This window comes from Ananas comosus, linkage group 16, assembly GCF_001540865.1.
Source record: "Ananas comosus cultivar F153 linkage group 16, ASM154086v1, whole genome shotgun sequence".
Lineage (NCBI taxonomy): Eukaryota > Viridiplantae > Streptophyta > Magnoliopsida > Poales > Bromeliaceae > Ananas > Ananas comosus.
In genome coordinates, this window is record NC_033636.1 from 786536 (window position 1) to 802660 (window position 16125).

The 16125-nt window shown below is 45.0% G+C and overlaps 2 protein-coding genes across 2 annotated transcripts; one reads left to right on the top strand and one right to left on the bottom strand.

Annotated features, from left to right (window-relative positions):
• LOC109721957 (classical arabinogalactan protein 9-like) lies at positions 4205-7500 on the bottom strand. Its single transcript, XM_020249789.1, has 2 exons — positions 7282-7500; positions 4205-4861 (listed from the first exon to the last, which is right to left on the bottom strand). The coding sequence occupies exon 2, from the start codon at positions 4803-4805 to the stop codon at positions 4350-4352; it is 456 nt and encodes a 151-aa protein (XP_020105378.1). The 5' UTR covers positions 4806-4861; positions 7282-7500; the 3' UTR covers positions 4205-4349.
• LOC109722561 (uncharacterized PE-PGRS family protein PE_PGRS54-like) lies at positions 5983-13736 on the top strand. The gene is made up of 2 exons (XM_020250655.1): positions 5983-6279; positions 12984-13736. The coding sequence occupies exons 1-2, from the start codon at positions 5983-5985 to the stop codon at positions 13734-13736; spliced, it is 1050 nt and encodes a 349-aa protein (XP_020106244.1).

Below are 16125 nucleotides of genomic sequence, written 5' to 3' on the forward strand. Positions count from 1 at the left end.
AGCCAGCTAGGCCTAGAAAACTACGAAACTCGGTAGCACTCGTAGGCCTCGGACATGCCTCCACAGCTTCGACCTTTCTTTTATCAACCGAGATACCATCCTTGGACACGACATGCCCCAAGAAAGAGACCTCTTCCAACTAGAAGTCACATTTCTTTAGTTTAGCATAAAGTTTCCTGTCTCGTAGGATCTGGAGCACTAATCTCCGGTGTTGTTCGTGTTGCTCTGCACTCCGCGAGTAAATAAGAATGTCATCAATAAACACCACCACAAACTAGTCTAGATAAGGCTTGAAGATCCGATTCATTACGTCCATAAATGTAGTCGGAGCATTTGTCAACCTGAACGGCATAACAAGAAACTCGTAATGCCCATAGCGCGTCCTAAACGCCGTCTTAGGAATATCCTCAGCCCTGATCTTCAGCTGACGGTAGCCCGACTGCAAGTCGATTTTTGAGAAAATCTAGGATCCTTGTAGTTGGTCGAATAAGTCATCAATACGAGGTAGAGGATATTTGTTCTTCACCGTGATCCGATTCAACTCTCTATAGTCAATACACAGTCGCAGACTTCCATCCTTTTTCTTCATGAACAAAACTGGTGCACCTCATGGCGAAACACTCGGTCGAATAAAATCTTTATCCAGCAGCTCCTGTAACTGGTCTTTCAATTCCCGCAACTCTGCGGCAGCCATCCTATACGAGGCTTTAGAGATAGGTTCCGCAACTGGAATCTCCCCAAACTTTAGCTGCTCATTTTGTGAGTCCACCATGTACGCTAAGATAGCGAAGCGCCCGTTCCGCAGCATTTTAGTAGCCTTCAAGGCTGAGATGATTCTCGGGGGAGAGCGGCTTCGATCACCGACAAAGATAAACTCTGATCCGTAGGAAGTACAAAACACCACCTTTCGACCAGAGCAATCGATAGTGGCTCCATGGGCCGTTAGCCAATCCATCCCGAGGATGACATCGAACTCTTTCATATCGATGACGATAAGGTCAGTTGGCAACACATGACCGTTGACTTCTATTGGACAAGATTTGCACACTCGGCAAACCTTAACGCCTCCCACAGGCGTGTCAACCCACAAATCACAATCCAACGGTAAATGTGTCAAACCATAATCTAAGACAACCTTACTAGATATGAAAGAATGCGTGGCACCCGAATCAAATATAACTGTCAGGACGTCCGCGCCTCCTGATCCATCCTGCTATGTCATAGCATAAGCTCGTGCCTGGCTTGTCAGACCCGAGCCACTCGAGTCCCTCCAGTTTTGTATCAACCTTTGCGCATGCGGACCCAGTGGGGCCATCCCGCTTGTTGATGCTCCCGCACCTTGCTGGTGGTTTGCATCTCGCTTTTGTTTCTTGACTGGGCAGTTGGCAATTTTATGTTCAAATGAACCACACTCAAAACAGGCGCCCGACTCCCACCTGCATCTATTTGTACGATGAGGTCCGCCACAATAGTCACACTTCATATCTTTAGGTTGTGGTCGTGGGGGTCGACCTCCATCTTTTTATCTCGCGCCGCCATTCCTACTCTTCCGATTGTCTCGACGTCCGGATGCACCTCCTGACGAAGACTGAGAAGGCGGGGCCTGAGTTCGACTCGGCTCAGAAATAGTCGGTGCACTCTGCGTCCTTTGTAATTCTTTCTCTAATAGCAATGCCTTGTTTACAACATCTCTTAGAGTCGGTAGCTCATAACCAACAACCAGTTACCTAATGTCTGGCCTCAGACCTTCCTCAAATTTTCAAGCTCGCTCCAGTTCGGACTCCACCAGTTTAGGAGCAAAGCGCTCTAACCGAGTAAATTCGAGCTCGCACTCGATAACCGTGCGATTACTCTATTCCAAGTGTATGAACTCTGCCTTCTTAGCTTGACGAATACTATCTAGAAAGTACTTGTCATAGAAAATCTTACAAAACTCCTTCCATGTCCAAGATTGTGTTTTGTCGCTGTGTCCGTCCCGAACTGACTTCCACCACTCATAAGCCCCTTCTCGAAGCATATAAATGGCGAAAGTCACCTGTGTCTCTCCTCTGATGCCCATATGCGTCAAGGCCTTCTCCATCTCCTGGAGCCAAGACTCCGCCTCTAGAGGATCTGTCGACCAACGAAAAATAGGAGGATTTAGCTTCTAAAAATCAATAAGGCTATTTCCACCTCGAGGATTGCTACTTTGCATTGCCTTGAGGCCTCTGATCTCTTCCTGTAGGGCCATCATTTGATCTTGTTGTGTTTTAATAACACTCAGCATCTCTTGTAATGGGTCATGCGGCATTCTCTGTCGCTTTCTTGCTGAGGATACTTCTGGTTGCGAGTTCTCTGGTGGTAGATCCCCCGGTGGAATAGGATCAACATGGTACATTAGCTTGCGAAGTGACAGTCCTCCGAGAATGAGGCATCGTCTACAAAACAGAACACAATCAAGACATAAAATTTCGCTAAACCCTCGCCTCGTGTCCAAAAAGAATCCCACGCACTCGCGCGTCCTAAATCCCTAAGTATGGTGTCATTTTGCCCTAAGGTGTCAATAACCTAGGCTCTGATACCACTAAAGCTGTCACGCCCCAGATCCGACTGCTCGGATATGAACCGCAACAACCGGCCACGAATTCAGAGGAAGAACCTCCGAAAACGGAAGGCCTTAAATTGATCCAAAGCCACCATCTCAGTTAAAAACTAAATAATTTATTAATTAAAACAAAACTAAACAATAACTCCTAAATGTCCATATAATCAATCTCATGTCAAAATAAATCATATGTCCAAAATTTGAAATCTATCTAACGAGTTCTCGCCGGCCAATTATCTCACACGCCCCGACTCTCGGTACCTGAAACAGTAGACAACAAAAGTAAGCGCAATGCTTAACAAAAAATCTACTTCAAGAATAACGATAATTTAAATTTGAAACCACAAAGGTCATAATTTAGAGCATCTCCACTCCGTCGCTCTAACCGTGAGAGCTACAATTACGCGCTATTTCTCCTTGAAAGCCGCCTACCGGATAAATCCCTCTCCTCCGAAGAATCCGACCGCAACAGTCATATCTAATAATAGAACATGATAATAATAATGTGCAAAATAAATAAACCATGTCTGTCAATAATAATAATAAAATCCACTCGGATGTATCAACAATTAGTAAAGAAAACAGATAATAATTATGTCCCGAACCCACTCGGATCCGCATATTTTCTACCGTTTGCAGAACGTAGCTATTTACTTGCCTCTATTAGTGCTCACAAATTCGTCACGTTCTAAGATTGAGGTTTTACGGCCGTCTCAGCACCTACAACGATGAAAAGACCCAAATAAAATATATTTTCAAACAAGCCCTTTAACTATTAAAATTTTTGTGAAAATTATACATTAAATTAGGATAATTAGACCACACGATCTTATCCGTATTTTCAAGACGAGTCCTATAGCGCTTGAATCGCAAAATTCCGCCTTACGGACAAAAAGTTATGACCCTTTTACGGATCAGTCCCCAAAACCAAAACTGCTATCGCCGGATTGGTCCCTGGCTGATCTTTTAAGCCATTATAAGCACCAAAATTTTGCTGCACCCGATCCAGCATCAGCAACGTGCACTAGAAGCTTTTCCAATTAAATATAATTCAACCAATAGAGGAAAAACACTCTAATTAACAACTTAATCACGTCTAATATCGTTACGATAAATTGAAACCTAAATGTAAAAATAAACTATGCAAAAATTAACGTGGTCCACCGTGAACCGGGTCTAGCCAGATCCAAAATAATCCCATCTCCTCTTTTCTTCTTCCCAACTCAAACAAAGAAGCTCTCTCATACCCCTCTCATGGCCAACCCTGGTTACCCCATACGGAGTTCACCCCAACCCGTCCGTAGGTGACCGGCGACCACTCCGGCGACGGCGACGGCGGTACAACGATGAGAGAGGATAAGATTGGGAGATAGAAGAAGAAAGAAAAGAAAGAGAAAAAGGAGAAAACTAATTATTGGAGACTCACCTCGCACTCGTTCTTTTTCCTCTCCCCCACGATTGTCGGATCTTGCTCCTGCCAGCGGCCACGCTTGCACAAAGAATCCGGCAACAATATTTATTATTATAATATTTTTTTGGCTGTACACCCTCCCTAAATTACCTATTTATAGGTGATTAATTAGGGGTAAATCTCAATCCTACTCTAACTAGTATTAGAGTATAATTAATCCGAAAATCAAATCCAACCGAATCCGCTTAATCCGACTGTACAAATAAATCAAAAATATTTAATAACGGGTTTATCACAAAACTACAATCATGGCCACATATTTAAATTCTAATTTAAATTAATTAGATACGGGAATTACACCTGCTCCCGCTCTGGAATGAACAGATCCTGAAACAGTTTCTCCATTGCGCTGACCCAGCCCTCGACAACCCAAGTCTCAATGCAACTGCCATCGTAGGTCGGCGGATCGAAACGATGGAAGCGGGCAAGTCTCTCAGCCATCCGCTCCTGCTCAGCCTCAGTTAGCTGTGGAGCCTCACCAGAAGCTGCAACTGGCGCTGGGGGTACTGCCGCTGGTGGGGATACTGCCGCTGGTGGGGGTACTGCTGCAGCTGGTCCTGCCACTGGAGTAGGCGGAGGTGGAACTGGCTGCTCTGGTACGGTACTCTGGGGCGGAGCTAACCTCTCACATAACCTCTGTAACAACTCCCCCTGCTGCCTCGTCACCTCAGTCAAGACAGCCAACTGCTCCCTCAGATCAGGGGGTGCGCTTGCCTCCGGTCGCGCACTCGGCTCTGCCTGCTCAGGCATCTTAGGAGGGGCGGCACGATCCCGCAACGACGGTCGACCACAACGTCGATACCTAGCTACAAAAAAAAGAAATAAGGGTCAGATAAAACAAAAACACTCTCGACCCAATCAAACGAAAGTCTGGAAGGCGGCCCCTTGTTTTTCTTCAAAATTATGTCGTCTGCAGCCAACATAATTTTTCTAGACCGAAACAGACACTCCTTCAATCACTCACTACACTCTGGGAGGAGTTAAGACTATTCAAGTATTGACTTTCGCGATAAATCACGCCTCTCGTCTCTTGCCCTCCTAAGGTTTGCTAAACTTAGGGTTCCTAGGTCCCAACGACCTAATACTAAGCTCTGATACCAACTTAATCTGTCACGCCCCGGATTACTCGTTTCCTCGGGCACGCCGACAAATCCGCCGTATATAAAGAAATTTCTCTTGTATACGAAGCAATAGCTGTATCTCTAATCAAACAATACTACAACTAGTAGTATAGAGCTGCTAGAAGAAATGAGGTATATATATATAAACAAAAGGGGGTAACTATACATACAAGCATCCTGATAACCAAAACATTCGCTCCAGCGAGATACAACATCAGTATGTATAATAATCCAAAAACTACAACTATTTGTAGCTGGTACTCTTCTAGCTCTGTAACTTGTCAGGAATGGCTCTAACTCGCAACACCCTTTCCACGATCAGACTCAGCAGCAGCAGCAGCAGCCGAAGAAAAAGGCTCTACAAAAGATTTCAACAAATGGGTGTGAGAACTACTGCAAAAAGTAGTCCTCAGTGGGTACTGCTACCTACCTAGGGGTGTAATGTGGGCCGTGCCGGGCAGGCACGGTCCACATTTTTCGGGCCGAAACGGGCTAGGGCCTGGCCCGTCCCGGCCCGTGACCAAATCCGGGCCGGGCCGTGCCGGGCCCGAACTCCTACCCTTCGGCCTGGCACGGCCCCTCGGCACGGAAGGCATGGGCCGTGCCGGGCGGGGCCGTGCTTCGGGCCGGCCCCTTTTTAAATTTTTAAAAAAATAATACTATATAATTACGAAATATAAACAATAAATAATTTTTATTTAAACTGATATTTTAACTTAAAATTTAAAATTTATAAAAAATAATAAAATATAAATATTTAAGTTTATTTAATATATTTGTATTATTAAAATAAAATAAAATTTGAGATGGGTTTTTGGTCCAATGGCACAAATTTCTTTGGTCCATTGGAACAAAATATCTCCTGCCAAGGTCTGCTAGGCAGACCTTGGAGGAGATCTCCATGGGGAGAAGGGCTTTGGCCTCCTCCCGAGGAGATCAGACCCCAGGCACAGGCAACTTGCCTTGGGGCCTGGGGTTCCGGCTGTGCTGGCCCGGCTGGCACAGCCCAATCGGGCCGTGCCGTGCCGGGCCACCGGCTCTCCTCGGCCCGGCACGGCCTAGGCCCGTTTTGGGCCGTGTCGTGCCGGGCCGTCGGGCCCCAGGTATGCGGTCCAGCACGGCCAGAAGAGCCGGGCCGGCTCGGTACGACCCGGGTGCTGCAGTGGTCGTGCCGGGCCACAGCCCGGCCCGTAGCCGTGCCGGGCCGGGCGGGCCACGGGCCGCACGGCCCGTTTTACACCTCTAAACCGACCGACTTCAACGGCTCACCTACTAAGTCTACAGATATAAACAAGTATAGAAAGAAAGCTGGAATAAATCTACAGCTATATACACATATACTATCTCGGTCTAACACCAACAATCTATAGAAAAGTGAAAATCCAGACCCAATCTTATTAAGGACTGTAAACATACTCGTCCAAGGGACTGTAAACACACCCGTCCCGCCTGTCGAAGCTACACTATCTAACACCAAACCAGGTCGTTAGTGGAGAGTAAGTCCAAGCAGGACAAAACGACACCAACGCAAACGTACAAAGCCTGACTCCGGAGTGACACTAGTGTGCGCTACCCAACCGAGTATGCAAGCGTGTCTCTATCGAGATCAATCAGGCTCTCATAGGCTATAGTCAAGTAAAAAGGGTCTAACTGGTCTAACAATCAAAACATACGTGCCCTCGGCACAATCTGATGCAAAAATAATAATCTGGGTCCATCGTCAACCCCAACGGCACCTGACAATCTAGAACAGTCTAAACAATACTGAAAAAATAAGCTCGGCATCCCAGTACGAGCGTAATATTATTCTATACTATTCTGGATATCCACCGCCCACAAACTGCGGTGATACAAATAAACTACGGCTCCTAGAACTAAATCTGGTAATTTTAACATATGACAGTGAAGAAGCGCGAGTTTTCTTCTAAGTCAAATTCAAGTCCAATATGTATTATTTAACTAATATTCTAAGCTCCAATTCAGATTTTAGAAACACAATAAATCGATGAATTGAGCAATAAAACATGACAATATCCACGAATACATGCTAACAATAGAACTTAGGAGGAAATCCGAAAAATCTGGTAAGCATCACTTTGACTCACCTCAAAAAGCTAATTCAACCACGGCGAGAAGTCGAAAGGAGAGGAAAACACGCGTTCACCCGGCCTCCAACGGCGTAACAGCGACGTCCACACGCTCGAACGGCTCTCCGAAACGACAACGAAAATCTTCCGAGCTCGAGCTCTCCACCGTGCATACGAGCTAAATTAAAGAGAGATAGAGAGAAAAAACTAATTAACTTCACTCCCTCCTTTCCACTACTAATTAAGGCGGTGGGGATAAGGATGTGAAAGCATGTGGACTCCACTGCTTAGTTAAAAAAAAATTGCCAACAAGCTCCCCTATAACTAAGTATTCCACTTTAGTCCTCTATAATATAAATCTTGAGTTTCAAAGTTCGTTTTTACGTCTATTTTGCGCAAAACGTCTTCAAGTCAATCAAGTATAAACTTATACTGTAATCTTTACAATTTGTTAAGGTTCAGTATATCACATTTTTCATCGCGATTGTTTGTTTGGTTGAAAGAAAAAGCAAGAAAAGGATAAATAAAAAAATTATTATATATTTTCTTTTATTCTATATATTTTATATTATTGATATATATTAATTATCACAATATATTTATTATTATTATTATTATTATTATTATTATTTGTAAATTAAATATATTAAAATTATATTATATAATAAATTGATATAAGTATATAATATAATATATATCATAGTATGTATATAATACTATATGTATTGTATAATAAAAATATAAAATATATATAGAACTAGGCTGGAATACTATCAATAGTACCAAGCTATTGGTGGTATTGATTTTTTAGCCCTTGATTAAGAAATGGGTGGTTAGCATGATGTAGGCCGCCTAGGGTTGAGTGAGTGGTTGGTTGAATAGTATAATCTAACGGGTAAAAATAATCAGAGAGTTAAATCTAATGGTGGAAAACTCGATAGCACCAAATGCGTGGTGCTATCGATAGTACCCCAGCCAGACTCAATATATAAAATAATTCTTTATCCCCTCTCTCTCTTTTAAACACACAAACGAGAGAGAGAGAGAGAGAGAGAGAGAGAGTTGGGTGTGTGGTCCAGCATGGACCACTCACGCGGTCCACGAGCTTTCACCCTAAGCTCGTGGACCGCGATGCTTTTACTGTGCATGAGCCGCCATTTCTTTTCCAAGTTTTCGTTTTCCGCAGAAATGAGGCGGAAAACGAAAAGCCGAGATTTTCTTCACATTCGTAAAATAATTTTTCCTTTTACACCAAACCAAACGTCTGGAAAAAAATTTTCAGCCAAAATTTTTTTCAGCTGGTTTTATAGAAAACCAAACACCCCCTTAGCATAATGTGTAAGTCCAAGTTTAGAATTATATTGGGTAGTTTTTATTCGACTAATTCTCCTTTCTTTTCTTTTTCTTTTTTTTTTTTCAACAGTGAGCATGTCACCCAAAAAGAAACAAAAATAAAAAAAATAAAAAAAGAAATAGAGAGAAAAAAAGTGGAAAGTGTGTATGTATGCGTGGACTTTTTTGCCATTTTCTTAATGGTACTACAATCAACGCCGTAGCAATAAATATTAACAAAAGGATAGCAAACCCTTTTATATTCCTTAATTTCAACTTGAATTAATTCACGTAGCTCGGTTCGCAGAATTTTTTTTTTATTTTATTCACAACTTACTAATCCCAAGATACGTCAGATTCTCCATAAGCTTTCAGTGTTATCTGCGAGGTGATCAAGATGGCCTGAGGAGTAGAAAACAATATTTTGGGGATGAAAGTGACAAATATGGTGTAATTAATTAATCTTTGTTGAATACATAAATTAGAAATATTATTGCGAGACTCTATATAGTTCAATATACTCTTAATCCGGTTTAAGTATTTTGGGTGTTAGTTAGGCCCAAGAGATTAAGCAAGTTAAGCGTGGTAGGACGGGAGTAGTCCTAAGATGGGTGACCCCATGGGAAGTTGGGGCGTCACAGTTGGTATCAGAACCAATTACCAGCCGGAAGTGTGAGATGAGTCTCGACTGAGCCAAAATTATATAGCAGGAAGAGCGAGGCTCTTATACTGTTGACTGTTGTGGGTGGAGTTGTCACGCCCCAGGGTCCCTTTTTAGTTTAAAACAAAGCGGAAAAGCGTCTGAATTTTTTTTTTTTTTTTTTTTAAAACCTGACCCAGAGTATGCCAGATCCGCCACAAATACAGGGAATCCACTGTTCACACGGACAGAGTCTCCCCTGTATTTGCACGGCGTCGCACAAGTACAAGAAGTCATCCAGGCACAACCACAACAAATGAACATACAAATAACCAACCGTTATATATATTCATACACCATTCACTATAGATTCACATTTATGCATAAATCCACACCTATCAGTTAAAATGTTTCCAACCACAGAAACAGGTTTTGAAATACTAAGATGCAAAATCCACAGAAACCTTTTGAAAACTGTTTTCTGCACGGAAACCTTTATTCTTTAAAAAACGCTACCACGAGGGGTAGAAAACCTTTTATTTTACAAAATCCAGAAATCCGTTTATTACATTCACGAAAATCCATATTTTCAAATGTAATAAAAATACTGAACCATATAACTATCTGAGCTATAACAACTGAAATAATAAGGATAATAACTATACCGAAATAACCTGGGTCAGAAGCTCTATCGACCGCTACACACGTACCTCACGTCTCGTCCCACTACTCATCGCCTGCAATACCTGAAAAATGGTGGGGGAGGTGAGAACATGTATACATGTCTCCCCTCCCAATGGGTACCGCAAGCCGATGAAGGCGAGGAGTACTCACCGGATCAGGAAGAGCTAAATAACAACAAGGGTCAGTGGAAATATAGTAGCAACAATACTAAGGTAATGAGCAGATATACCGAATACAGTAGAAATAAACTGAAAGAAAGTAAGAACTAGACTGAATAACGGCTACCGCTACTGTAACTGGAACCGAAAGCATACATGAATATCTACTATAGTAGCAAGACAACTATAAAGTAAGAACTGTAAATATGCATGCAACGACTGCAATATGCGTCAACCGGTCAAGAAGTCCAAAAGTACCCAATCTGACCAATGCTCTCTTGGTCAGCACCGCAGACCTCAAGCCAATGCCACTACTACTCTCCAGTACATATAACCCCTCTAGGGCTCACGGGTTGTCACCATTCAACCACTTTTTCCGAAAAGAACACTCCTTGCGGTGGATCAGACCGCCAGTGTTCGTGAAATGCGACGAGTATCGGGCGATCAATGCAATATGCTCAATGATCAACCGTCGGCACTACAACAGAATTAGGTTATAGCGACACATATTTGGGACACTTTTGAGTAAGTGTCCCATTTATCCTAAAACTTAAAAAAATATCTACTAATGCCTATATATAAAGCCCAATCCAGCCAAAAATAAAAGATTACTCTACTCAACCCACCATACCCAGTCCATTTGGCCCGATTACAAACAGAAAAGAAAAAAAAAAGAAAAATCAATTACCATCTTTTCTTCTCTCTTCACTCAATCCATTGAAATTCTAGACGAAGAACCTTTCCTGTCGTCCTCCTCCGCCACCGCAGTCAACGAGATAGAGTTTCGGCGGTTGCTAAATGTTTAAATAAGTGTCGGTAAACTAGTAGCACTCTTTTAGGTTATAGCGACACTCTTTAGCTGTCACTATATACCTAGCGACCCCACATATAGCAACACTTTTTAAAAGTGTCGGTAATTTTAGCTAGCAGCACTTTTTTGACATGTACCTACATTTAAAAGTGTCGCTATAGACCGTTTTTGTTGTAGTGCGGCAACCAGCCGACAATCCTGCCCCCCAGGGCCCATCGACCGCATGGGTCATCATGTAACCAAATCGACTAACCAGGTCACAAGTACAGAGTATGAAACTCGACCAATCATGTCACAAGTATAGGGTATGAACTCGACCAATTATGTCACAAGTATAGGATATGAAACTCGACCAATCATGTCACAGATATAGGATATGAACTCGACCAATCATGTCACAGATATAGGATATGAATTCGACCAATCATGTCACAAGTATAGGATATGAAACTCGACCAATCATGTCAAATAGTCAATATGAGTAAGGTATAATCATCCGTCGGCAACTAACCGACAATCCCACCCCTCAGGGTATACCGACCTTAACGGTCATCAGACAACAAAGGTCGAGGAACTCACCGAATAGGTCACAAATACTGAATACTAGAATCGACCGACTAGATCGCTGATCTCATAGATAATCACGGAATCGCTCTACTATAAACATGAATCAGGGTATGCAGAATAGCTAAGTAGAGCAACAAGGAAACATGGTATCACATACAGATAGATTATACTCCTACACATGATACTAAGCATGGAAACGTCTGAGTAGAGTATAATCAAACAACGTGGGTGTAATATAAACGATAGAGGTGCAAAGCTCAACATATAATATATGCATGGATAATAACAAAAGAGCAAGGGTAAGAAACCATCACCGAGCGTGCACTACTGTACCAACGTCGGATCGAAGTACCCACCTGTACGAATGTCGCGCCTGTCTCCTGACTGCAAAAGAATGTCAACCGGACCTATAGAGGGTCCACCGGGTTAGCACAGTATCCACAACCCCACAAACAATTCACGAAGATCGGTTTCCCAATACCGATTACCGTAACTCGCCGGAAGTCCCGAAAACCACACTGGGACTCCGTCGGGACCACTGAATTGTCTCGAAACGCACCGACTCATACTACGAGTCACCTGCTGCCCCAAAACATTCCAATTTGGATGTTTTGGCAGCAAACACAAGATAACACCACTACACAATTATCGTCGGATAGTTGTACGAATCCGGGTTCCCGAAAGTGTTTATTTCGACACCAGAACCCACCGTCGCTCACCCGTCATCATCGAACCCACAATGTGATGATGGTGACCAGCCAACAAGGCTTAGAGACTACTCACAGAGCAACCAAACGACGTCGGAAGAAATCCGAACCGAAACCGCGTTCTTTCGGCGAATTTCGCCGAAAAACGCATCGAAATCGACTCTTCGATTTCCGCAAAAGCTAACAGATCATGGACAATCAGTCCAGAGGTCACCACACACGCCTATACACTGCCTACAGTAGCTACATAATGCACAATTGCACAAAAGCCCCTCACTTTACATAAAATCCTAATATTTTATGTAAATCGGGCGATAACATGGCTCGTTCACGCAAACTGAGGACTTCCAAGGTCCGCCGAGACACGTACTGACAGGTCTCGACGTACCGGAGGCCGTGCTCATGATCTGGAGCACAATGGCTCACTGTGGAAAGTGCGGGAGCAACCCGAAGGTTCAGCGAACAGCGCGCAGTCGGGGAAATTCGCGCCGAACAGGCCGATACGACATCCGCTGATCCAAAGTAAGGTGAGCACTGTGATCAGAACTGACCAACGATCACCGTGCTCACCTTCGGAGGCATCATAACAGCCTCGGATCGCCGGAGAAACGTGCGCAAGCACGGAATAGCAGCCGAAAAAGCTCAACAGGGTCGACACCGCCGAAACAGCGGAACGGAGTCTCCCCGGTAGAATCTAAGGTGAGCACGATGATCAGCAATTTGCTACGATCACCGTGCTCCCTTCCGCAGAGATCGGGGAGGCTCGGGTTGCTCGGAACAGTAACCTACTCAACTAAGCCCTATTTCGGGCTTGGTCGGAGCAAGCTTGCTCCGGCCGGCCACCGGCAGCACGGCGGGGTGCACGCGGGCCAGGGAAGGTTGCGGGGGAGGTGAGGAGTACCAAGCTCACCTCGGGTGGTGGCTGGAAGCGGCGGAGGCGGCGGCGGCGGCGGAACAAGGCATGCCCGCACGAGCTAGGGCACGGGTCCGGGGGGTGCTGCGGCCACGGCGGCGGCCGGGGCAGGTCAGGGACGTCCGGGGGTGCACGCCGGAGGTCTCCGGAGGTGTCTGGAGGGCGGCACTGCCGGCAGGGAGCGGCGGAGGCGCGCGTAGGCAGAGATCTCCCAAGCTCGGCCCGCTCCGGGTCTGGGCGGCTGCGGCGAGTCCAGGCGGCACCACAGCCAACATGGACGGCGGGGAACGGCGGCGACGGCGCCGGAGGTCGAGGGGAAGGTGGCGCGCCCGATGGTGGACGGCGGCGACGCGCGGAGGCGCTGCGGCCTCAAGCTCGGCCCGCTCCGGGTCTGGGCGGGCGCAGAGAGCAGAAGCGGCGGCCGGCGACCTCGGGGGCGGCGGCGACCGGCGGGAACGACACCGGAGATGGATCTCGGCCAAGGGAAGATGGTTTCATAGGTTTAGGTGCCTTCCCGAGCTCGGTGGCTGAGGAGGGTAGAAAGAAAAGTGTGGAAGGTGATGGAGGAGATGGAAGAGCGGCCAGCTCCGGCGGCCGGCGGCGTGCTCAGGTGGCTGGGGCGCGCGCAGGGAGAGCAGGGGAACGTGAGGGAGGCGGTTAAGGAAGAGGAGGGGACCTAGGGTTAGGGTTTCATGGTGACCTAACACTATGATATATGTACAATTGCAGAAAAACCCACCTCAGCCCTATTTTTATAATTTAGTCCCTGCCACCTCGGTACATAAAATACAAAGACTTTTGCGAAGTTTCCGATTTGCCACCTTCGACCCCTCAGCGAACATTTCGTGTTTCCTGAAAATCTGTCTGTCGGATTTTCGATCCGACAGCGCCATCGCGTTCAGCACGACGGGGGCATCAAAACTACGATTTCGTTTCATCCGATTTGCTTGCCGATTTGCGACAAAATCCGACCTCTCTCCAACTAACCTATATATCATACATAGGCCTTGGTGGAAACCCGAAATCCTTTAATTCAAACTCGTATTTGAATTCCCTGCCACCAGTAGGTACTTGAAACATCTCTCACCCATCTCCAGATCACTTGTACAAAGCACGAGGAGTTTTAAAATGCACGAATAGCAAAGAGCGGAAACCCTCTTTTTGTTAAAACTCCTTTTTCTCGAAAACTGTGCGTCAGATCCAAAATCCGTCAGTGCCATTGGTTCCAGAATAGTCGAGCCGATCAAAACAAGCTATTGGATCGCTATGAATGGAGTCCGATACGCGCCGAAAGCCAACTCTACTCCGTGGGTTCTCCAGAAAATCGGAGTTACTATTCACTTAAGTGAAAACTAATAATCGCGTAACTTCTCCATTCTAGCTCATTTTCTCCTGAAATTTGACGAGTGCTTATGTAATTAAATTACACACATAAACATCATCAACAGAGAGTTTAGTTGCACTGTCAAAATCTCAGTCCTTACATTATCCCCCCCTTAAAAGAAGTTTCGTCTCCGAAACTTGACCACGTACGCACTAAAATCGCAATCAGACATTGCTCCATCAATGTATTGGTCAATCACAAATCCTTGAATTTGGACAGTTCAACATCCGAAGAAGGGAAGGGATAGGACAGCAGTTCCACTCGGATTAGACGAGGAAAAAAAAAACGTACCAACCCAAAATCTAAGGACCAAAACTCACCGGGATTGACATTATCCTATAATCTGCGGACAAAAATAGTCCCACGACAAGGATTGTCCAAACCCAAATTGCCAATTCTGAGATAATTAAGCAACATTCAGAAATTTAGGTCCACTCTACCTTGGTCCGCATAGCCGTAACCGACTCGACTACGTCGCAAGTTCACGTAGAAAAATCACGAGACAACCACTTTAATCTAGAGTCTATTTACGTAGACTGAAACGAAAAACTCCGACTATCCAACAACGTCAACCTGCTCACCAAGAGCGAATACGAAACGTTGTTCTAAGACCTGAGTCAAAACTCTTGCTTTGGAGACCACAGTCTCCCACCAGTAACCACACAGATTGCCAAGCCTCATCAACAGAAAGTCACCTGCGACAATCTATAGTCCTAGGTCCAAGACCTCACTTTCCACCTGACCAAAAGATTCAACTGACAATACCAATTGGGCTAGACAATTTGTCCCCTCAAACTTAATCAGGTACCAACAGACCACCGAGAACTCTATGCAAGTCCATTACTTGATGCATAGGTCGCCAATCGCTAATGCGATACTAACCATCGGTGATGCTCAACATCTGTCACCACAAGACCCTGTCGCTGCCGTCCTACCATGGACCCTAGCGATCGATGTTCCGAGCAACACCAAATGCCTGTCTCATTGAGACCCTGGCGCACCTGTCACCAAATAATCGGACAAGCATAACATTCCAAGGTTTGCACGATAAGCCGAGCCGCAAACCTTATACGCTATCACATACGGTGACAATCAAAGCCAACAACCATGCTCAAGTCACTCATCCACTGATTCTGAACCTCACGACGACAGACCAAGACTAAACCAACAAACTCTTTTAGTCGCGAAAGGCACAACTAAAGAACTAACGAATACTCAGACTCGAACTAGAGTCAAAACTATCTATAGAGAAAGGAAATACCGACCCAATCCCAGAGTCCCAAAAAGGGAAAAGGTATTTCGTTCCACTTTCGACAGTACATTGTCTGCAGCCAATGTACTTATCAAAAGAAAAGCGAAATATCCGAAGATTCACTACCAACAACTAGTTGGAAGTGTGAGACACGTCGAAGTATCAAGCCACTTGATACCCCTTTCTTGAGCCCATAAGTTCACCACTAAAATCGTCGAAACTGCGACTTGCAAGTCGACAATCGAAAATAGACTGGGAGTCGTAAAGCTTTCAACATTCGAAAGCTACTAGCGACACTAAGCCGCGCACCGTACTAACTGAGGCTTTAGAAAATGGTTTCTCTAACCGATTTTCGCACCTCAACCGAGCTATAATCAAAGCTCCGAGATTTCCGACAATAACCTGGAGTCTCTC